At 37.9% G+C, this 25,399-nt stretch overlaps 2 protein-coding genes across 3 annotated transcripts; both read left to right on the forward strand.

Moving 5' to 3' along the window:
- The first annotated feature begins 2,135 nt into the window (after window positions 1-2,135).
- LOC140178268 (uncharacterized) lies at window positions 2,136-3,870 on the forward strand. Of its 2 annotated transcripts, XR_011870778.1 has the most exons (5): window positions 2,168-2,481; window positions 2,615-2,705; window positions 2,802-2,902; window positions 3,007-3,555; window positions 3,648-3,870. XR_011870778.1 is itself a non-coding variant. In XM_072213862.1 (4 exons), the coding sequence occupies exons 1-4, from the start codon at window positions 2,312-2,314 to the stop codon at window positions 3,023-3,025; spliced, it is 381 nt and encodes a 126-aa protein (XP_072069963.1). In that variant the 5' UTR covers window positions 2,136-2,311; the 3' UTR covers window positions 3,026-3,629. The 2 variants fall into 2 exon arrangements, 1 of the variants encoding a protein (XP_072069963.1); XM_072213862.1 differs by lacking the exon at window positions 3,648-3,870 and having other exon boundaries at window positions 2,136-2,481; window positions 3,007-3,629.
- Window positions 3,871-4,646: 776 nt separating this feature from the next.
- Window positions 4,647-7,153, forward strand: LOC112741711 (uncharacterized). Its single transcript, XM_072213863.1, has 8 exons — window positions 4,647-5,187; window positions 5,319-5,416; window positions 5,521-5,567; window positions 5,712-5,886; window positions 6,018-6,155; window positions 6,255-6,379; window positions 6,570-6,645; window positions 6,737-7,153. The coding sequence occupies exons 1-4, from the start codon at window positions 5,002-5,004 to the stop codon at window positions 5,834-5,836; spliced, it is 456 nt and encodes a 151-aa protein (XP_072069964.1). The 5' UTR covers window positions 4,647-5,001; the 3' UTR covers window positions 5,837-5,886; window positions 6,018-6,155; window positions 6,255-6,379; window positions 6,570-6,645; window positions 6,737-7,153.
- Window positions 7,154-25,399: the final 18,246 nt, after the last annotated feature.

Here is a 25,399-nt window from a genome sequence, read left to right on the forward strand (position 1 = left end):
TGTGATTTTTTAGTTATAAATTACGATGAAAAAAGCATTGTGATTATATCGTAATATTTTTTCAGTTATCGTTGGCTTGTCATCACTTGTTGAAAATCACATTATGAGCATATTTCCTTTGCTTCTGTAGTTACGAGTTCGGGGAAGCTTACCTGATTCGACGTCCCTCATGTATGATCCGTACACCCCAACTCCGCCCTCTTCACGATCTCCTCAGATTCCAAGGTTTGGTGGCATCAAAATTGCTGGGATAACTTCGTCGTCACCTCCAACATTGGACATGCTAGTGGGGCACTGCAAGACACCTAAATCTAGGCGTCCGTTCATCCAAAGATCACCTCGAGGTGGTCGGGGACATGTCCCTGCAGCGACCCAGGAGTCAGCAGTGTACCGCATACCACAAGCAAGTTGTTATCCTTCTCGTTTCAGTTTCGATATAAAATTCATGTCTTCGGCAGACTAACCGGATAACCTAATTTTTTCTTCCAGCAATACAACATGTGGTTTAGGCCAACAGTTGACATGGGCCTGTGAATGGATGAATGTCGCTTAGCAACATATATTTTCGGGAATAACGACGAGCTGAGGTAAAGAGATTTACCAAGTCTCTTAGTTGGTTTCATGTATTATGGCAGGCTGACTATCATAACCCAGTTACTGACCGGACTCCTCTGTACACCGCTGTTTCTCGCAGCACAGCCGAGGTGCTGTTCAAGCACTACAAAATGAACCTCCCTCGTCATCACCTCTGCCGGTCAGTCCGATGCGCCTCGGCCTCCGATGCTCAGCCTAACGATGTTGCCGCTGTTTTCGCGCCTCACATGCAAACTGGCTTTGCTTTCTCCCATTCCTTCAAACCTCTTCTCACTAATGAAAACCACCATTCTCTTCTTCTTCTTCGGATCTAAGCATGGTTAGCTTCTTCAATGATTTGAGCACCATGCATCACAACAATGCCGCTTTCGTCATGGCTAGTTTGCACAACTATCTTTCACCACAATAGTTGTTTCTTCTGTTTATTCTTTTTTTCGTTCTTCTATTTTAATGGTCAATTTAAGATGGTAATTTTAGTACATATACAGATGGCTATTCTAATTTTTATGTAGATGATTATTTTCATGATTATTATTCTGTAGCGTAACAGAGTTCTGAATTTTCTATTTTTAAAATTAATAGAGGTGATTGTTATTGACCTATTATGCTTAAAAAAATTGTCAGTAGAAATTCTATTTGTTAAGTAAGTAAAGATAATTGCTATTGAAGCCCGTGGCGGATCAAGAAATTTTATTGGAGAGGGGCCAAATTAAATACAAAATATATTAACAGTACAATATTCAACTAGTTTATTTAAAAAATTTAATTATTTTTTAAAAAATTGTATCCATAAAAATGTGATTTTAAAATTTTAAATTTAACTCATCCAAATTGTCTATTCTTACAAAAAATTCTTTTGGTAAAATTTAAAAATTTTATTCCTATGCTAGAAACATCCATATACATAAATTAAAACTAAATTTAACATTATATTTAAAACATATCACAGATTATTTTCATTACCTGTTGGAAGTGTTTAAAGACAAAATTTAAAGTTTATGTTCCGTGAATATAAGAGAACTTTATAAGTATGATGAATCGTACATAGTCGTCCAAAGAAGTCTATTTGAATATGCTAAAGAAGAGCTCGATTAGTAAACTTTGTCAAAATAAAGCTATAGGTGTAAAAAAATTTTGAGCCTTCAACAATGATCAACTGTAGACACTCAATTTAGATGACCCCATGTAAACACTCTCACTTTAGATGACCCCCTAGCTTACTAAGCCACAAAAGTTTTGCACTAATTTATTTGGAGTCTATATATGTTTAAATTTAGTTATGTATTCCATCTATTTGTAGGCCAAAAATAGTGCTCACATTAGTACTACAGATAACATGAGATAGAATTTTTATGATATTATCTAAGATAACTTGAAACAAAATTTTTTTGTTATTATCTAATCTAAAATATTTCTTCTTGCTATTGTTGCCACTATTTCTTGTTATCCATGGTAAAATACTTAGCTTTAACGTACATGATCTAATGGTGTTTCACGGCCATTAGGGTCTATAAAGAGGCATGTCATACAGATGTTTGGTCATATAGTCTGGCAATGCAAGGATCTGCTCAAACATTGTCAAAATTTAGTTTCAAACCCTTGGCACATTAAGCCAGAAGCATTTAATGCTCCTGCAGTGGATTACCAAGGCAGCAAATCATCATGATTACCCAAAGTATCAGTCACATTAGATGAGCCATATGTCACTATAAAAGCAATGAAATTAAGTGAAAAAAGGATCCCTATTCTGCCGGAAAGGCTTCCTTTCCAAATATCTTTCTATTTTTATTGTACATCGTCCTCTGTAGTAGAACGTCCAGCAACACAAATGGAAGCATCGGACTCTACCGGGAACGATCCAGAGCAGCCCTGCCTAACATCAGAGAAGTAACCTCTGTAACATTGATAACCTTGCCTAAAAAAAAGGGTGGCGAAAACATCCACCGATGCGAGTTTCATATTTTTAATTTACTTGCCTAATTCGGTGATGGAACTGATCGTTGCATATGTATGGATTCAGGCTTCAACCTCCTGACAACATGGACGAAGCCAACCGGAAAAATGATGACCATGACACGAACGCCTTGAAGCTTGACCTAACCATGGACGTGGTAAGTTTGTATTTTGAACTATGTCTATCACTACCAACAGTGTTGTGACCATGAGCAATCATAACCAGTGCTCATGCGTGGCCTTTGTTTCTGTAGCCCCTCCTTAATGTGGCGTCGCAGTCTGGCATTCTAGTTGAAGAGTTCATTCCGCCTTCTGTGTATAAGTCCCCCCCCCCCCCCCACAAGCTCCGATCGAGGTCGGTTGTTGATCCGAAACTTTTGTTGCCCGAAAAGAAACGATTTTATTTTGATCTAAATTAATAAAATGAAGACATGAACTTTTGAGCTGTTACCGTTTCAGAGCATTGAAGCACGTTTGATGGCCATTGAGCAGTCGGTTGCAATGCTTGATGTTCGGGCCACCCGAACGGAGGCTTTCATTGTGTATATCAAGATGATGCTACCCATTTTATGTAAGAAGGAGGAGACGTTTCAGATGATACCTACTCCTAAGGTTCAAGTCCAGGATGAAGCCATGGACAAGAAAATAGCGCAGCCGCCAAACACTCCTCGATGTGTTGCCACCGCTGATGCGGTTGTTTTGAACAATAGCAACATTGGAGCACCTGGTCAGATGTTCACCCATCAGCTAACCAGTTCACAAAAAGGTAAGGGAATCTTAGGTGACCCCATCACAAACTTGAGCTTGGACGTTGTTGTCCCGGATTCTTCGGGTTCAGAGGATGACCTCATGCTGTTTGACTATCTTTCTTCAACACCCGTTATCTCCACCGATGCAACACTAATCCCGACCGAAGCACCAACAAGCCTTAATTGGTCGCGTGGGGTTCCGAAAACGTTGAACGAGTCCAAGGATGATCCACTAACACCATGCAATGCTACTGTATAGGTGAACTTTTTGAATAATGTTTAGCTAAGCATAAATATATTTATCTGTATTCCTAGATAAAAAATTTTTTGAGGTTATGGCGTTGATCACAGATAACAAGTTCACCGGCGACTGAAACATGATCCCTTGCCCAGGTATACGCAGCTTTGTGTGGTGACGTATCAAACCTGTGCCCATGAGCACTACGATGGTATTGTGCGCGAGGGGTGTAAACCTCAAATCCAATGAAAAATCCTTTAAAGGCAAGTTACCCCATTGTAACTGCCACACATGCTTGACTACCCCAAAGAAGGCAAACCAAAAAAAAAAAAAAAACCCAACGCACATCAACTTCAAATTTTTTATGAATTTTTTCATAGTGCAGTTGGTATTATGGGACTTTAGTGATTTAAAAGATGCAAGGCAAACCTATTATTTATCAAAGCAAGGCCGCCTTTCTAATTTAATAGTCCGCACTGTAACATATATTCCCCATACCCCCTTTCCTTTTATGTCCATGATTTGAATTTTGACTTGGCCTAATTTTGATGACCATTCCCTTGATGGCTCTGATTAAATCAAAACCCTTAAGCTAGACGTGCATTGGCTCACTTGGGAAATACCCATGTACCATATTTTTAATGTGATGCCTCTAAATATATCTGGGCTTTTCTTTGGGAAAGGAAAAACTATGGCCAATTTTTTTGTTTGTATATATAAATAGACATAAATTATAACCCAAAAAAACAAATAGACGTAAATTACCATAAAATAAATCACATCGGTAGAACGTTCGAAACTTAACTAGTTAAATCTCATGAGTAAGACAATTATTGATATATATATATATATAATTATGAATCAATATCCACTTAATGTTAATCTTTAGTTAGACAAAATAATTATTATTAACGATGTTATGAGATTATCATTATTTTCTTATGTTAGTAGATATTTACCATTACTATTTACTATTTATTTTTTTCTTAGTCTGCTAATAACTATTAAATGTTGTTACCATGTCTCGAAAAAATAAATGCGGATAACATGTGAATTTAAAAACACGCTTACAAATGCAAATAAGAGTGATAAGTATCTGTTGGGCCTTTAGTAAATAGCTGAATGCAAAAAACAAAATTTTTCATTAATTTGTGTCAACCATTATTTTTTTTTTGGCACCGTGGGCCAAATGTTATTCGGCCTAAATCAGCCCCTTTGCAATACCCCAACCCAGGAAGCCTTTCCAATCGGAACCTCTCGAGTCGGTGTTCATCCGTCAACGATGCCTTGAAGTACATAACCCAATGAAAAATTTCGCCTGTTCGGCATCTGCATTTGGCGCTGGTTGCTAACAGAACACTGACTAATCTTTTTTTTCAGAGAACAAAGGTTGGAGGGGATTTCAAGAGTACAACTCAGCTCTATGATCTCTATGCCTCTTCTGAGCTAGGTCCAAGGCATTCGAAGATGCCGCGGTTGTCGAGCGCAGAGGTGGCTGCAATCGTGCTTGACGATGCGTCCATGGGCTCTCCTCCCAAGACCCAATCCAACTCGGTGCCGCAGAGACGACCTCTGTTTCGGCGTGCTGGAAGGGGGGGTCGGGGACGCATTCCGGCGCCGAACATGGAGAACCCGGTTTACCACATCCCTAAGGCAAGTCACGTTACATTACCCATGTGATTAACCCTGTGGATGATTGCATTTCACTGTTGGGTTCAAACTCTTTATTATACAGATACACTGTGTAGTTTCAATGCTAATCACTTCAAATGTTTCCAACGCAGAATTTTGCCATGTGGTTCAGGCCCACTGCCGATATGAGTCTAACTAGGGACGAGTGCCTTCTTGGGATGTATATATTTGCCAAAAATGAAGAAATGAGGTTACAATCTGCAAATCTGGAACACACTCAACAGTTGTTTCGGGTTTGATCATATATCTCCAGGATTCAAACTAACTCCCTATTCATGTTTGTTGTCTTTCCAGGGAAACGAAGAACTTATTTAAGCATTACGAGCTAACCCTGCCTCGCGGTAAGTTCTTATCCCTTAAGCCCGAATGCATGCCCCACTTTGATGTAATGCCATTTGAACTTGACTTAATACTCTCCCCTAAATAACAACAGTATTTGATTGAAAGATTTCACAATTCAAAGCTAAGACACTTGAAATATGTAGGGTCGTCAACACTGTTGCAATGCTTTCCTCTCTTCAAGCCGAGGCAAACCTTGTACCCCGTTGCTGGTTCTTCCTGTCAACATTTGCCGCCGAGATCTTGTTCCAAACTCCGATGGAACATGTAATAGAGAGCTATGCGAGATGCTGGATGCCACCAACTTAAGAACTTGAGCATGTAAGAAATATTCAAGTTATCGTCTCTCCATAATTTCTCCAAGTTTATCATTAACTCATTAGAGATCCGGCATTCACAGAAAATATGGATATATTTTAACTGATGTTGTATTTTGTTGCTCGCCTGAACAGGTCTTTGTACCCATTTGCGAGCCACCTGAGACTTGGTACATGCTATTGTTGGATGTAAAGAGACCTTCTGTTTATGCTCTTGATGTTTGCACAAGCATAGAGTCTGTTCCCAGGCGTGAGCGCAACATGCGCCTTATAGTACGTAACCCACAAGGCATTTTGTACACAGTACATTTAATTATCGTGCAACTCTTTCTTCTGAATTTTATATGCTTGCCATGGTGATGGGAACTGCAGATGGCTGTCCTCGGGAACATTTTCAAACTTGAGCCGAATCTGCCCAACATTAAACACGTTTCGCCAGATCCAAACACCTGGGGACGCATTGAATACCCCATGAGCTTTCCTAGCAGGCTAGGCGCGTAAGTCATTTTATGATGTCTCCGCAATTTTTCTCTCACATAATTAGTTTGTACACACTTTTTCATACTTGATACAATCCAAAACCACACCCCACAAACCAAACTGTTGGGAACATAACTTTAAATATTGTGGCAGACTGTATGTCTTTTATCTCACTCATTTACTACTGTGATAATTTTCATTGGATAGAGATGAATATGGAATATAGTGCATCTGGTGGATGTCTCACAATGGCTGATTCTCCCCAGCTATCCTAGGAAACCTGGTAAGAACACCGTCATCGTTATAGGTTTATGGAAATTAAGTTGGCCTTGGTGATATTACCACTAAACTATTTATATATATATATTTCGCAGGGTGATAAGGCCATATTGAGGATGAAAACAGCAACCAGAATTGTCGCATCTGACTACAGTGATCTTAAGGCTCTTGTGGACCTCAAGGCAGAGACGGTGTGGCGTAGTCTCCCGTTCCTTCCCTAATTACTACTCTATTTACATGCTTATATATGAATGAAGTTGGGAACCATTTACAAGGCCCAAATATTTTGAAATTACTTGTTGCTGTTAAATATTGCTAATTCCAGACTTTAGTATTTTTACTCTACTTGTATTATCTCGGTGGTCGACATTGTATATGCACCCACCTGGGTTGCAAATGGTTTGACTATGTACGCACCTGTTATAGTTAACTTGCATGATGACTTGTTGAAGAATGTAAGTGGGAACTGTTAACAAGGTCCATATATTTTGAAGTTAGTTGTTGCTGTTGTATATTGCTAATTCCAAACTTTAATGTCTAACTACTCAGCTTGTATTATCCGGGTGGAAGTCTGGTTGCAAATGGTTTCCCTTTGTATGAATCCGTATTAGTCAGCTTGCATGATCATCTTTTCATTTCTCATAACGATTTTTTTTTTTAAATTTTCATGTGTGGTGAGTGTTTTAATCCGGTTTTGCACCAAAGAGATTGTGCACTGCCTAGGATATATTTGATACTCAATATACTGGTCAAGATATATTGTCACTACTCCATCGTTTCTTTCTTGGTTATGTGATGCCCTACAGGAGCAAACTATGCATCACCTAACAAGACAACATATTAATTATTACACACGGTGCTTTAAAAAAAATTCTGTAAATTCGTCCACAGGTTATAGGACGCTAAGAAGCCAATGTAACAAAACGAAGTTGTTACTAGAAGAGGATATTTCATAACAACCCAACATAGTCAAACAAAGTGTTCTTACGCTAGTTTCAACTACACAACATGGTTGGTGGCTTGTCACTCACTAGGTAAACTTTAAAAATAATCTACTACACTTAGAGGAATAATTAAAGCCGTTACAAGTGTTTCTATCTATGCTATCCTCTTATGACATGAATTGCGGGAATGTGTTTGGAAGTTCAACCCTCAGTTTCCTCTTCCTCGTGCCTGCGCCCATCTGCAATTTTTGCTGCAATTTACATTTATTTTGTAAAGATTAGGGTGCTTTCCCACAAATAGCAAACCTACTGATGGAAATCTAAACAAAACGCGCAGCATAAGTCAGTAAATAGTTACGGGACAATATTGGCACTTACATAACCTGTAGCAAGTTCAGCGGCAAAAAAAGTTGAGTGCTTTTGTCGAGTTGTCTGTGACGGTGTCGCCTGCACAAAGTAAAAAGAGGCAAGTTGGGTTGTAAATAAAATGTTTCCAACTTAAATTCTAATGGATTTGAATTCTTTGTGGATTCAGATCTGACAAAAGAAACCACTCCTAATATTAATGAATCCTCCCAATATGATTAATTGATTTCACAGAAAACATATGCCTCTACCCCCTAAGAGCTTGAATTGCCTATATTGACATTCATAGATTTATACATTTATGCTTCTCCTACTTTGTGAATGGCTCATGTTCTATTTATACTTTGATGATGCTTCTACCCTGTTTAACATGTTGCATCCTCATAAAATAATGATGCTATTTGTTTAATGAACAATTGTGAAGATCTACCTAAATTCAACAATTTTATCAAGTTCAACTTCATTTTATCAGCTATTTGTTTCGGGATCTACTCACATATGGCATGTCCTAATTAGGTTATCATTGATCATTCAACGTTTGAAAAATATCATGACCACCCTAAAAATCACATGAATTATAACCGACACACAGCATATGGTTCTAACCTGAGGTTGAGCCTGGCAACCCTCGGGAACGGTAGCGATCCACGACATCCCTGTCGCAGGGCAGGCGCATTGGGGCAGCGAGTTCGGCGATGACCCAGTTTTCCGCAGGAGATGTATTTTCTCTTCTTTGGTCCCTTTGTTACCTGATAAACGTTTCCTCTGCCAGTGCCTGTTGTCCGGACGCGGACCGGATCATTTATCCCACCACCCCCTCACCGTTAAGATGTGGATTCACATCTGGGGCCACACGCAACCCATTCTCTACCTCCAACATGACAGCATCCTGTGCCATTTTTTCACTAAAGGCCTTGTAGTCCTCGTCCCTTAGACAAGCCACCTTGGTAAAACGCTTACATTGGTCCACAAATGCACCAAGTTTGCTACGGTACTGGGATGCAGTATCACCTGTTTCAGTAACTTGTCAAACGGAAGTCAAATTGTTCTTGGCATTTTTGCACCACCTCTTGAGGACCAGAGTCTCTGGCAAAGAACTGATATCAATACCAACCAGAACTACAATTATGTGAACACAAGGGATCCCATATGACTCCATCCTGCGGCAATTACATTGAAAGGTTCCATTGTGCGGCTGGTGCAAGACTTGCCAGGTTGACTCCGGTCGGTGATACTTCTGTATCACATAGCAACATCCATTTTCACAATCCTGGCAGTCGACAATGTAAAATCTAACGGCCCGCTCTAGGGACTCTCAAAATCTATAAAAAAGTTCACGGGTATACAGGGTTACTGCTGACCTCTCAATCTCTGGGAATTGTGTTTGAAGCACCGGGGTACCATAAAAGGAACGAAAGTCAAGCTCCTCCTCCTTGTCTTTAAGGAAATCAACACATCTTTGAAAATTTGTAACAAAGTCCAATATTCCATATCTACTCTCCACAAACCCACCCAACTTAGCATGCAACGACTTGCACCGAGAGGTTGTCCTTAAACCTGCAAAAAATCTGCCTCGTATGTATGCGGTGGCCCATGACAACTTCTTTTTATAGAGGTCCATCACCCATTCAACCTCTCGAACACCACATTCATCAACCATTGCCTCCCACTACATTTCAAATTCATCAACCTCTTTGTCAGCGAGCATGCACTGTTTGAATAATTGGGTGAAACGTGGTTGTGAGACATGAGCAGTGGCATTCCTTAGTACGTGCCACGCGTAAAGTCTGTGATGAGCATTTGGAAAAACATGCATAATAGCTAGCCTCATAGTAGGATCCCCATCAGCTATAACTACCTTCGGGGCCTTTCCCCATATGCATTCCATAAACCATCTCAGCACCCATTTGTACAAATCCTATTACTCACATGAAACCATTGCTGCTGCAAACACGCATGTCTGATTATGGTGATTAACCCCGGACAAAACAATGACAGGAAGGTTATACTTGTTCCTCCCATACGTCGCATCAAAGGCGAGGACACCACCGAACGCCTCATAATCTTCCTGGCTCCAACCATCACTCCATATAATGTCACACATACGAGAACCAGCCGCTACTTCATACCTCCAAAATAACTTCTCATCGTTTTTGGCAGCGCGTTTGAAAAAACGCAGTGCGGCATTTACATCTCCGTTCTGCAATACACGTTGCTTTCAAACCTCGTTGTGCATATCTTGCTTAGTAAATCTTACTAAGTTAAAGCCCCCAACCTGCATTGCAAATGACTGGTATATCTTTGGAATGCTTATCCCAACTTGCCTCATGCTATTCATTTGAGCAATTTCTACATCAGACATATTCCTATGTGAAGGCAGATATCCAATAAACCTTTTAGAGAGTAGGGTGTGGTTATGATCATCCACAAACTGTGAAACAAACCATTTTCCATTAGTATGATTCTTCTTTATCCTCATCTCTGCTACACGCTCGCATCGCGTTATAGGCTTGTGCTATCTTTTTCTATCCAGCTTATCTAACCACTTCTTGTGCCTAAACCCTTGTCTGTTGCAAACAAAAGTATAACTAACAATCTCTCCTTTGGCATTTTTTACCCTCTTACTCTTCCTTATTGCAAAACCTTTTAGCCTACTATAACTCGTGTAGAATTCTCTTGCTTCCCCAGGGGTAAAGAACTCCATCTTCAGCACATCTTCAACGCTGACATGACTTGGTACCTGAGCAGATTGAGGCTCTATATCTGTCTGCTTCATATTCAGAAATCATGCTTCGTCCCCTAAGATGCTCATGTCAAAAAGTATCTCCTGCACAACAATTAACAATACTACGATCACCGAATTTTACATTAACTTATACTATTCATCTTCAGAATGACAAAAAACTAATATAATCCGAATCTGCAAGTTCTACCCTATTATATACCTCATTCAAAAGCCCGTTCTCTGGGTCTGGCATCGCCGATTCACGATTGGTTGATGTCGATATCGCCTCATGATTTATGTTATTCATCTATTTCCTAATAGGCAGCTGCTGCTTCTTCTAGAGGATCCTCTCACTTGTGGTTCCTAAGAACTTCAACAATTGCATAGGCAACAATAATATCCAGTCTCACTGTCACAATCTGGCCAATTGATGCAACCCTGTTAACAGAGCAACTTATTGTAACATGTTAACATAGGAAACACAGACCTTCTAATCCAATTTTAATGCTTCCAGGAATACTTTACACTCACTACATCATCATCGGAAAAACCCACCCTATACAAACAACTACCTCACCTTGATCATTCATATCAACAAATAAAAAAGCACACCTAATATATCTTAACAAAATGAAGATCACAAAATAAATGTCATAAACACAACTACGTTTGAGACTAGGAGAAAAATGAATTTGCTATATCGTTCATTGCTTATTAGTCCTTTATGAACAACCAAATTGCTTATGCACTTAAATAGCTCATAAAGTGCTTCAACTTCACTGATAGTGATTGTGAAACCAAAATTTGTTGTAAGTTTAAACAACTAAACTGGCATGAAGGCTTCAGAAATAGACATGTAGCCAATTCCATAACAAATGTAAAACAAGACAATTTTATTTTCCAATAACAAATAGACCAGACGACCGGTAAAGCACATTAACCAACCAATTGGAATTGAAATTTGGAGAGGTAAAAACTAACACTTTTCCTTTTAAAGTGGTGACCGGATGAATAGTAAATAACTTGATGCCACTAAAATTACTTGCAGCTATTCTTAATCTCTTTAACCTAGCAATTAAAAAAGAGTTATGTGCTGAATAAATAAATAAACTAACTCTTTAATTAAGTTTATAAAAATAAAACAATTGTAAAAAGTTAAGAAAATAACATTTATTTGCTGAATAACTAAAAAACTTATACCATTGCTTCTCTACAGAACATGACTCTAACTAAATGCCAAAGTCCATCCTCCACTGCACACCAGTATAATCCTTTAACATGAATCAATTAATGTATCTAAAAGGATCATATCCAATTTTTTCGGGTACACACCATGTCAATAATCCAACAAAACACTTTCAACACATTTAATCTCCCTGGGTCAGCTCGAATGCCTTATATCTAGCCCTAAAAAATTCACCTCCTACAAAAATTAATGCCAAAAATAAGGAACATACCTTTCGATAAGCCCTTCAATGGCGCAAACTTATGCAACCCGCACATTACTGACTGCTGAATCGCGCTTTTCACCTTTCTTGCAACTGTAGAAAAAAAATCCCAAGTGTAGAACAACGACTTAGATAGTAAGGAGAAGGTCAAGAAGGCCAAGAACCCCGAACAGCTGTAGCAGTAGATCAGAACAACTCTCGTCCATTCCGCTGTATCAATGGCGGACAGCAGGGGAGAGGCGAGGACATTGAGTTCTCATGAACATGGTTAAGGATCTCATTCTTCCAACTCAGGCAACATTATAAGCCAATAAAGTTTCTTGGCATCTTGCTATGTAATCTGCAAAGATTTAAATTCAAGAAGCAAGCTTTGAAGAATTTTTAGTTGACCAATTGGGTAATTTTAAATCAATTTCAGAGGTTAATATAGTCTTTTAACGCTTCACTACAAGACAAATATATAACTGATAACCTAAAAGTACATGGCATTCCAGTACTCTAGTAAAGTACACTGGAGTACATGGCATTCCCATACTAATTATCTAGCATTGTTACACACCTTTAGTTTTCATAGTTTTTCACCTTTCTTAGTTTCAGTAAAATCACCATAACAATATATATCACTTTGTGGTTGTTCCATCTACAAAATACTGCCAACAACAATACAAACTATATACAGCAAAATAAAATCTCAACCAGCAAAAAATATACATTCACCAAAATTAATGAAATTGAACTTATCACTATTTTTGACAATTATATCAATCAAAATCTATTTTGTACAGCAACCAAAATTCAAAATCCAAAATAGAAAAATACAGCAATTTAAAAATCAAAAGCATTATAATTAACAATTCAAAAAAAATTAAATTGAATTATGGAAGAACTCAAGTAGAACATGAAGAAGAGAGAATATCAGAATAACATAATCAGAATATCAGAATAATATAACTAACCTATGTAATTTCACGATGGCAGAAGAGGGACGTTCATACTTCGCAGAGAGAGAGAGAGAAGCGACGTGGATAGAGACAACGACGTGACAGGGGATCGACGACGACAAGGACAGGTCCGGGCTCGATGACGAGGATAGAGACTACGACAGCAACTCTTAACCGACCTTCTGGCGACGCGACGAGAAGAGCAAACCTTCAAGAGGCGAGGAAGGCAACCACTGTTGCCACCGCCAGCACCGATAGTGATGGGTGCTGATGGTGGCTGCTTTGCTTTGGTGATTTTCTCTGAGGCTTTGTTAGGGTTAGGGTTCTTGAGGAAGGGGCTTTTGATTTTGAGAGAGAGAAAAAAAGACGGAAGTATAAAACACGGTTAAATTATAATTAATAAATTAATTATGAGTAAAGAATGTTAAGAAATAAGAATTTATAATTTGAAGAAATAAAAATAATTAGGATACAAAATAAAATACTTATTCTAAAGGTTTTGGCCCAGGATAGGGCAAAACAGACCAAAAATCACCAAATGGGCCCATGTTGGACCAAAGCCCAAGCCTACACTAAAACACTCCCTCACCCTTAGCCATTTCAGCACACAACATTCGCCTCTATTGAGAAAGAGAAACCAATGAATAAGAGAGGAAGGAAGTGCCCTAACTTGTGCACTATTCACCATATCCTTTAATTGCTCATAACTTTCTAACCGTAGTTTCGATTGACGAGCCATTTACAGCCACGCGTTCGTCTCGGATTTCTCTTTAAATCTATCTAAGTATTGTGGTAAGAACTTCTTGCCCAATTTTCTATTCTCTTCCAATTCTCATTTTTGGGATAAGTTGTTGAGAGAATTGTGATTTTAATGCTTTAGGGAAAGTTCAAACATAATCCCAAGTAGGATTTTTACCCAAGATTGAGTGGTACAAGGTAAGAAAACTCAATCTCTTTGTTATCCCTAATTTTGAATAAAAACTCTAGTGTGAATATTGAGTTATTGTTGTGATTAGATTATATGGATTAGCTTGGCTTGTTTGGAATTGATTTTAGCATCGATTTGGTATGGAATTGAGTTGCAGATCGAAGTGGTGAGGTTTTGGTGGATGTTGGAGTTGCCCAAAGGAAAGCTAAGTTTTGGAGGAACTGCCATCTAGAGGTACGGGTTTTGGTTTCGGGTAGGTATTATGTAAAATTATATGAATGATTAAGTTAATTGCCCCTAGGATAGGATTGAATAAAATTGGTTGTTGTTGTGATTAGTTGAGTGGGTATATGTATGAGTATGCATGATTTAATTGTTGTTGTATGATTGATTATAAATATAATTGATGTAAAATTGAGCCGGAGGTTGTGATAGGGTGAGGAATCCCCTATTTAGTAAGTGGATGTAAGTGGTATGAGATGATTGATTTTTGGTTGATTGTAAACTTGGACATATGAGTGTTATGTGTTGTTGATGTGAATGGAATGATAGTTGTATGAGTGTGTATGCTAAAGGTTTGATTAGTTAGTTAGGTATTGAAATGGTTAGAAAGGGATAGAGAATTGATAAATGCACGTTGAGTATGCTTAGTAAAGGTTTTTGTATGGTTTGGAATTGAGTTGGATTAAAAATTGATGAAATTGAGCAATTGTGTAAGTTTGGTAAAAACAAATTTTTAATAAACTTCGACTGGCTATAACTTGGTTCTCAGACCCTTAAATTTTGTGAAAATTATTTTAAATAAAAATTGAGTTTGTTTAGTTTATGACGTTCAAAGAATAGACGAAAAATAATTTTTAATGAAAAAGTTATGCATGTTTGAAGAGTTTCGTATGCATAAGGGGTATTACAGAATTGAAAGAGTTTCGTGCGCATACCATGCGTACGCATAAAAAAAAAAGCCAAGTCATGCGTACGCACGACCCATGTGTACGCACAACTTGTATTACAGAACTGAATATTTTTTTGTGCGTGTTTCTACGCATATGCACCAAAGAGGACTCGTGCATACGCACGAGGCATGCATACGCACGATTGTCCTATTTTTCAGAAAATATTGATTTTAACTATTTTTGCCTATCCAATATGCTTTTTCACCTCTGTGACCCCTATTTAAAGTCCGCTAACTAGTATTTAGGCTTGGGAATGAGTGTGAGCATAATTGATGGATGAAATTGATAAATTTGAATAAGATTGTGGATTGAAATGTCAAGATTAATGATGAGTTGATGAAAGCTTGTAATTAATGAACTTACTAAATACTATATTGACTCAAGACATGAATAATAAGGATGACTATGATCTGATTCACTGTTCTAGCAAGGTCAATGGTATAACCCGCTTTCATATTGACTATTGTTTACCCTTGGCAAGGACATGGCAAGGACGGTGGTGAATCCCGCTTGTGCACTGAGCTGAGATACGCTAGAACAAGGACGGCGGTAGATCTGTCCCGCTTGTTCGTGGTTCTCTCTATCTGCAAGGTGGTAGGGCACTAATCCCCAATATGTAGGGCACGGCCTTACCTAGGGAAGGTGATAGGGAATTCATCCTACGATTTATGCTGCCCTATGCCCGCCTCCGGGAGAAGGTGGTAGGGCACTAATCTCTCGATTATATGCCTCCTAGAGATTCACAGAAGAAAGATAGTGTCCAGGTTAGCTACCGAATATGTCGGGTTCTGGCAGTTTAACCAACACGTGAGCTCATGGCTAATAGGACAAGCATGCAGCATATGTATTTATATGAAATTGATTGAGTGTGCATCTTGTACTTGGATTACCTATGTGTATATCTATGTTTAATTGCTAATTGTTGTATATGTTATAACTAGTCTTGATTGTGTTTGATTCTGCTGAATATATTTACTGAAATTACTACTAAAATTCTGTGTGCTTCTGTTGAATATATTTACTAAAATCAATACCGAAATTCTGTGGTATTGAATTGTAAAGAGACTAGCTGAGATGAGTGTGGGAGAAAAATTGAGATTTGGATCATGGATATAATGAAGTATGTAGTGTGTTTACCCAGTTTTGGATTAATATGACCCTAGGCTTAGATCTGGTTTGTTGGAGTTTAGAATTGCCTAGTGAGTTCGTGTAGTTTTACATTATTTCTATTTGGAACTATTACCCTGCTGGAAACTTTTTGGTTCTTACTCGTTTTGGGAATTTTCTGTTTTTAGATACAGGACGTGACGTACTTCGCTGAGCGTGCTAGATTCTCTCTGGGAAGCAAAGATTTCATCTTGGGAGTTATATATTTTGTACCTAGTTATATGTGTTCTCCACTTTTGTATGTTATCTTGTGTATCCCGCTTAGAAGTTGATTTTTAGAGAAACAAAATTTATGTTTCGGTTGTCTTTTGGGTTATATATGTACTCTAGCCAGCCTCTGCTTCACAGGTCGAGAATATATAATATATATATATATATATTGATGCCTAAAAAGATGACATTATAAATATAAGACAATCAGAAGATCTGGGTCTAGTACCCCAACAGAGTCATCTACCCAACAACCTACTCAACAACCTGGGTCATCTATCCAACAACTCACCCAAACCCAACAAGCTGGGCCATCTACCCAACAACCCACCCAAAAATCTTTTGAACCACAAAACAATCAAGCCAAACAATCCAAAGCAGACTATGCCATCCCAATCGAAACCCTCCTAGCCTTACAGGACCAGGGTCTCACTAAACTCAACAAAAAATCTTGGGCCGACCTTTGCAGTGAGTCCGATGAAGAAATTGACCTATCTCAATTGATATCTCAGGTAGCCAATCGTAGAACAGTCATCCAAATAGGAAAACAAAAGTCTGTCGTCTCGACACCCCAAACATCCTCAACTACTACCAAAACTCAAAAAACCCAAACCAATTACATATCTACAAACAAAACCGCAAATATTATCCACATAGAGCCTGAATTCTGGGACAGTTCTCCAAACAAAGTCATCCCAAAGATTTTCCCTACTGGATTCCACTTCAGACCCTTAGCACCTAATAAAACTCGCCATTTCTACGAATTCATCCTAATAGATACTGACTCAGTATCTATTAAACATTACAAGGATAAAACCAATCCCGAATTTATAACCCATTCAACCATTCAAATTCTCAAAATTTTATCCCCAAAGCAATTTGGAAACAACCTAAACAAAATTCAAAAATTTTCTCAAAATTATGACCCAATAGGTTTTAATTATTGGGACTACATGGAAGCCTGGACTAAAGTATTTTGGTTTCAAAATACTCAGTTCAGACATTCATGGTTAATTTATTTTAAAAGAAAAATCAATTATGTTTTTCCAAATTGGTTCTACCAATGGTGGGACTTCTTTGGACCAATCCAAGAAATTTTACCCTCACCAACAGATGAAGGGTATAAACTTTTTCAATCAAACTTTAACAATCAGGAAACATGTGTTCCTGTAATGTTAAAATTTTTCTCAACATTTTCATTGGCATGGGTATTCTCATGGCAATACAAGTATGCAAAACCAAACCACCCCAAGTCATTTCCAATCCTTCAAAGGCATGGTTATGTCGAATGGTGGTCTCAATTTGATGCTTCAATGGCCTACCCAGAGAAGGTCAGAGAATGGTTCAAATCCAATCCTGAAAGTCAACAGATTTCAGATCCAGAAACTGCCCTGTTCCTCAATCAAAAAGCCCTGAAAGTCCTATTTCCAGATCCATGAACCTCAGAGATAGCTTAATGATAATATTTATATTCCTTCTTAACCAAAGGAGGGCAATGATATCAGATTTTATGAAAATATGTCTAAACTCTTCCGCTCTCTTTCTAGACGCCTTTCTTTTTCTCCATCTTCCTCCACCACCTCTCCAATCCATTCTTCCTCCAATCCCCTTACCGAGAAAGTGGCTAGACCTGATGAACTTTCTCCCAAACACAATATCTTCGAAGAGGAAGTTTTCTTCGAAGATATCAATCAAGCCATCGACAATTGGGAGATACCCAAAATCCCCCAAGATGAGCTTTATGTCCCTGATGACAACAAAAAAAAATCAGACTATATCATCAAAACTGCTGAAAATAATATTCCTTTAGGACCAGATTCCGGTGAGGAATTCCATCTCCTAACCAAACAATCTGTCAGAGAACATGCACGTCACTACAGATATCTTCACATAGGATGTGTCCAGGTTGCAGTCAAACCTCTCATCAGAGAAGGCTTGAATGCTTCCATCCTTATGTGTCTTAGAGATATTAGACACAATGATTTCCAAGACTCCCTTATCGGAACAGTTGAAACAAGTCTTGGACATGGTCCAGTTTATTTCAACTGTTTTCCAAACAAAACGGTCAGCCTGTTAGATACCAACATCCTTGACTCTCTCTTCCTAAACATCCGAATTCATGGTCTTAACATGAAGGAAGGATCCATTCCAGCCGCTTTAATCTATAGGATTCAATACAAGGTCATGAACACTTGTAATTCTAGGGTCCTTCTTAAATCCCAAGATCGTGAAACTACTTTGTTTGTCACCGACATGACAAAGGCCAACGTCATGATTCCAAGGCTCATAAGGTGGGATGAAATTGATCTCCCCCAGTCATGGTCTATTGATAGAGCTATCCCTACACAACCTAGACAAGCACCTCTCCTAAGAGAAATAAAACAGGATGAATCTGGGAAAGTAGAAATTTTCTTCGACAGAAGAAACTCTTTTTCCTCCAGATCTGAAGCAGGGACATCTAATGATTTTTCTTCAGCAAGAAGGTCTTTTTCTGTAACTTCTCAATCACAGTTTTCAAAATTTTCAAAACCCGTACATTCTGAAATCAATATTTCAGGATTACAAAATAATTCAAACATTTCTCAACCAGTTTATCAAACCGATGATAAGCATTCAGATGATGATATTGAGATAGAATCTTCCATTCAATCTCCAACATACTCATCTATGCATGGTGCTCAATATTCTTCTGTGAATAATGCCCAATGAGTAGCACAGAATTTATTATAGATAGGGAAGCATTACGTAAAAATCTTGAATCTGAGGAATATGACCTCCATAGAGAATGGTATTTACGTACGCACACAGCTACTCAAATTGCATCATTCAAAGAAAAATATTACAATTTTCTAAAAGAGGTTGAGATGCATATTCCTTTCTTTGAATGGTTTCATGCTTATTCCATCAAAAACAATCTGGTTTATCCTTTCAAAAACAAAGAAAACTTGCTTTCAGCAAATGTTATTTCAACTTGGAAAGTTAAAGATGGGAATTTAGTTAGATCTGAGTTTCCTCCAAAAGGACCTTTTGTTATTTCAAATACAGAAGGACATAACCCTGTTATGGCTTCTCCTTTTAAAACAAAAAATATTGATGAAGCTGTCGCCCCAAAAGATATTAAAACCCTTATTGAACAATCTAATTACACCAATAGGTTTTTACAATGTCTGGGTGACAACCTTTCATCTTCGGGATCTACTTTTTCTTTCAAAAATGCTTCTGACGCCACTACTTCTAAAAGTATTGAAAAACCCATTTTTAAACCTTTTAAAATGAGTAGTAAAGCGAAGCAAAGTCTTAAAACTTCCATTTTAAAACAACAATCCGGTGATTCAGAAGTTATTCAAAAAATTGACCAACTTTTAAACAGTTTCTCTACCGTCCCTGAAACTCCAAACTCTGGTGAGTCTACTTCTCGTGTTCAAACACGCTCATCCAAAGCCGTTAATGCCCTTTGTCATGAGTCTAACGACTCCTCCTCCGAAGAAAGTGATGGTTCCCACAAATCATCCCTCAAAATCAGCCCTATTTTGACAAACTCCCTAACCAAGTGGAAGGGTTTAACCAAACCCTCTGCGTATGGTTACAATCGTGTTTCCGCTCCCGACCTAGCTCTCGAAGAAAGAGAACTAGGTTTTGTCAGCTTCAATGCCAATAATGTCTATGAATGGAACATAGATGGTAAAACTGAATATAACATCATGAGTATGCTTCCGCATATGACTATGGTAGGCACAGCCTATCAAGCTGCCCATGAAACTTCTGAAGAAGCAATAGCCAATGTTATTGTTTCTGGTTTCAGTGGCCAACTCAAAGGATGGTGGGATAACTACCTTTCGGATAGCCAAAAACACTCAATCTTCTCTGCCATAAAAGTCAATGATCAGAACGAACCGATCATTGGTGATGACGGGGAATCCATCCCCGATGCTGTTAATACCCTAATCTTTACCATAGCAAGCCATTTCATTGGTGATCCATCTCTCTGGAAAGATCGTTCGGCTGAACTACTTTCCAATCTCAGATGCAAAACTTTGTCTGATTTCCGGTGGTATAAAGACACCTTTCTTACCAGGGTTTACACCAGAGAAGATAGTCAACAACCTTTTTGGAAAGAAAAGTTCCTTGCTGGACTCCCAAAATCTCTTGGAGATAAAGTAAGGGACAAAATACGTAGCTTAACCCCGGATGGGATAATACCCTATGACGAGTTAAGTTATGGTCAATTAGTTTCTTTTATCCAGAAGGTTGCTCTAAAGATTTGTCAAGATGACAAAATCCAAAGGCAACTTGCTCGGGAAAAAATCCAAAATCGTATTGATCTGGGAACTTTCTGTGAACAATTCGGTCTCCCTGCTTGTCATCCAAGAAAATCCAAAAGACCATCCAATCGAAAAGTTTTTATTAAACCTAATCCTGAAAAGAATTTCAGAAGGTCTAGAAAAGGTTTTCAAAACCCTAAAAATGAAAAGAATTTCCAAAAGAATTTCCAAAATTACCCACAAAAGAACCCCATTATTTGCTATACATGTAAAGAACCTGGACATATTAGCAAATACTGCCGGTTAAAAAGAAAGATTAATAATCTAAACCTTGATCCTCTGATTGAGGAACAGATTAATAATCTGATGTTAGAAAGTTCAGAAAATGATTCTGACCGAGAATCTTCGGATGATATCAATAACATCGAAATCGATGACATTGAATCATCCTCAGATTCAGATGTCAAGCAAATTGGTGTTTTATCCAAAGATCAAGATCTCCTATTTGATGCTATTGAGGCTATTGACAATCCTGAACAAAAGAAAGACTTTCTTTTGAAACTAAAAAAATCTTTACAAAAGGAGAAAAAACCCAAAAATCTGGTCCTTAGCAATAAATATGATGTTAAACCTATTTTCAAAAAATTAGAAAAACAAGTTATTCGTCCCATAACTATTCAGGACCTCCAGTCTGAGGTCAACAATCTCAAAAGAGAAATCCAGGAAATCAGGAGACATCAAGACAATCATCAACTTATTCTCTCCCAATTAATGCAAGTGGGAGAATCTGGTGACGAACTTGATCAAACAGAGTGTACTAAGGAACAAGAAAATAAAATCTCTGACGACAACGAGGGAAAAGAAATTCTGAGAATAATCAATGTATTCTCTTTTATGAAACATCGTGTTCATATCCGAATTGTCGTTAAAGATTTTGTTTTTGACACCATTGCACTCTTTGACTCAGGTGCAGATTCAAACTGTATTAAGGAAGGTCTGATCCCCACAAAATATTTTGAAAAGTCTACTGAACGCCTTAGCTCAATAACGGGCGAAAGGCCAAGTATCAATTTCAAACTAACAGGTATTTTTGTTGAAAAAGGAAATCTCAGAATTCCCACCGAATTTATTATTGCAAAAGATATCAAAAATGATGTAGTCTTGGGGACACCTTTCATAATCCTTTTGTTTCCTTACCTAGCAGATTTTCCAGGTCTTACCTCTTTTGTGGGAGGACAGGTAACCTTTTTTGAGTTCCTAGATTCACCAAAACAAAAATCTTTAAACCTAATTGAATCCAAGACAAAACAGATTTGTTTTTTGAAAGAAGAAATCTCTTTTAAAACCCTTGAATCTCAACTCTCTCAACCAAAGATTCAAGACAAAATCAAAACCCTTTTTAACCAAATTGAGAAGTCTATTTGTTCAGATTTGCCTCATGCTTTCTGGAATAGGAAAGAACACGTCGTTGATCTTCCTTATGAAAAGAATTTCAAAGAATCAAAAATCCCTACAAAAGCCCGCCCAATTCAAATGAATGAGCAGCTTTTGCAGCATTGTCAAAAGGAAATAAAAGATCTTTTGGATAAAGGATTAATTCGTCCTAGCAAGAGTCCTTGGTCTTGCTCTGCTTTTTATGTTAATAAGCAAGCTGAAATAGAACGAGGAACTCCTAGGCTTGTCATCAATTACAAACCACTGAATGAAGCCTTACAATGGATTCGTTATCCTATCCCAAACAAAAAAGATTTGCTTAGTAGGTTAAATTCTGCAAACATTTTCTCAAAATTTGATATGAAATCCGGTTTTTGGCAGATTCAAATCACCGAATCAGACCGATACAAAACAGCATTTACAGTTCCATTTGGACAGTATGAATGGAATGTAATGCCTTTTGGTCTGAAAAATGCCCCATCTGAATTTCAAAAAATTATGAATGATATTTTCAATCCATATTCAGATTTTGCAATCGTTTACATTGATGATGTTCTAATTTTTTCCCAAACTTTACATGAACATTTCAAGCATGTTAAAACTTTCATGTACATCATCCAAAAAAATGGTCTTGCTGTCTCTAAGTCAAAAATTGTTCTCTTTCAAACAAAAATCCGTTTTCTTGGTCATATAATCTTCCAAGGCACTATAACTCCAATTGAAAGATCAATTTTGTTTGCAAAAAAGTTTCCAGATTATATCCTTGATAAACCTCAGCTCCAGAGGTTCCTAGGTTGTCTCAATTATGTTTCGGATTTCATCCCAAATCTTAACAACCTCATTAAGCCTCTCCATGATAGGCTTAAGAAAAATCCTCCAACTTGGACAGAAAAACATTCTGATATTATCAGGTTCCTTAAAACCAAAGTCCGCAATCTTCCTTGTCTTTACTTACCGGTTCCTCATGCATTCAAAATAGTGGAAACAGATGCATCAGATTTAGGATATGGCGGTATTCTAAAACAAAAACTGCATGATAAAGAATGTATCATTGCATTTACATCCAAACATTGGAATAGTACTCAACAAAAATATTCCACTATCAAAAAAGAAATTTTAGCCATTGTTTTATGCATCACAAAATTTCAATCTGACTTACTCAATCAAAAATTTTTAGTCCGAGTTGATTGTAAATCAGCCAAAGATGTTTTACAAAATGATGTTAAAAATCTTGCATCAAAACAAGTTTTTGCCAGGTGGCAAGCTATTTTAAGCGTCTTTGATTTTGATATTGAGCATATCAAGGGCAACTCAAACTCTCTCCCTGACTTTCTCACACGTGAATATTTGCAGGGAGATAAACAGAAAGAAGATGCCTAAAAAGGCAGCCTTGGCCTCAGCAAGAGGCAGAGGCATTCGCCTAGCCCTACCAGGGCCAATCAGAAGATCTGGGTCTAGTACCCCAACAGAGTCATCTACCCAACAACCTACTCAACAATCTGGGTCATCTATCCAACAACTCACCCAAACCCAACAAGCTGGGCCATCTACCCAACAACCCACCCAAAAATCTTTTGAACCACAAAACAATCAAGCCAAACAATCCAAAGCAGACTATGCCATCCCAATCGAAACCCTCCTAGCCTTACAGGACCAGGGTCTCACTAAACTCAACAAAAAATCTTGGGCTGACCTTTGCAGTGAGTCCGATGAAGAAATTGACCTATCTCAATTGATATCTCAGGTAGCCAATCGTAGAACAGTCATCCAAATAGGAAAACAAAAGTTTGTCGTCTCGACACCCCAAACATCCTCAACTACTACCAAAACTCAAAAAACCCAAACCAATTACATATCTACAAACAAAACCGCAAATATTATCCACATAGAGCCTGAATTCTGGGACAGTTCTCCAAACAAAGTCATCCCAAAGATTTTCCCTACTGGATTCCACTTCAGACCCTTAGCACCTAATAAAACTCGCCATTTCTACGAATTCATCCTAATAGATACTGACTCAGTATCTATTAAACATTACAAGGATAAAACCAATCCCGAATTTATAACCCATTCAACCATTCAAATTCTCAAAATTTTATCCCCAAAGCAATTTGGAAACAACCTAAACAAAATTCAAAAATTTTTTCAAAATTATTACCCAATAGGTTTTAATTATTGGGACTACATGGAAGCCTGGACTAAAGTATTTTGGTTTTAAAATACTCAGTTCAGACATTCATGGTTAATTTATTTTAAAAGAAAAATCAATTATGTTTTTCCAAATTGGTTCTACCAATGGTGGGACTTCTTTGGACCAATCCAAGAAATTTTACCCTCACCAACAGATGAAGGGTATAAACTTTTTCAATCAAACTTTAACAATCAGGAAACATGTGTTCCTGTAATGTTAAAATTTTTCTCAACATTTTCATTGGCATGGGTATTCTCATGGCAATACAAGTATGCAAAACCAAACCACCCCAAATCATTTCCAATCCTTCAAAGGCATGGTTATGTCAAATGGTGGTCTCAATTTGATGCTTCAATGGCCTACCCAGAGAAGGTCAGAGAATGGTTCAAATCCAATCCTGAAAGTCAAAAGATTTCAGATCCAGAAACTGCCCTGTTCCTCAATCAAAAAGCCCAAATTGCTGCAGCCCTTGCAGGAGCTCAATCGAAAGAAACTCTAGCAAAACATCTTCAGCAAATCATGCAGATGATTGAAGAAGACAAAAAACACAAGGATGATCCCACTTCCTCAGCAGAATCCTCAAGCAGTTATAACCAGAATGAAGACGACTGCTTTGGAATCGATCTAGGAGAGGATTAGTCTTTAATCTTCAAAATCCATGTAATCAAAAAATCCATTGTTAACCTGTACTGTAGAAATAGTACCGGTAATGTGCACCTGTACTGTAGAAACAGTAGAATATCCAATTATAAAAGGAAGCCTTGCATTCATTGAGAGGCACCCTTCAGTTTTACATATCATAGAGAGAAGTTAGAGAGAGAGGCTCTGAGAGAGAGTTCCCTTGTAAGCTCTCCAGCTCTTCTTCTTCCCTCTTCTTTTATTGAATGATTGAAAATAAAAGAAGAGGGAAGAAGAAGAGCTGGAGAGCTTACAAGGGAACTCTCTCTCAGAGCCTCTCTCTCTAACTTCTCTCTATGATATGTAAAACTGAAGGGTGCCTCTCAATGAATGCAAGGCTTCCTTTTATAATTGGATATTCTACTGTTTCTACAGTACAGGTGCACATTACTGGTACTATTTCTACAGTACAGGTTAACAATGGATTTTTTTATTACATGGATTTTGAAGATTAAAGACTAATCCTCTCCTAGATCGATTCCAAAGCAGTCGTCTTCATTCTGGTTATAAT

This window comes from Arachis hypogaea, chromosome 14 (assembly GCF_003086295.3).
Source record: "Arachis hypogaea cultivar Tifrunner chromosome 14, arahy.Tifrunner.gnm2.J5K5, whole genome shotgun sequence".
Lineage (NCBI taxonomy): Eukaryota > Viridiplantae > Streptophyta > Magnoliopsida > Fabales > Fabaceae > Arachis > Arachis hypogaea.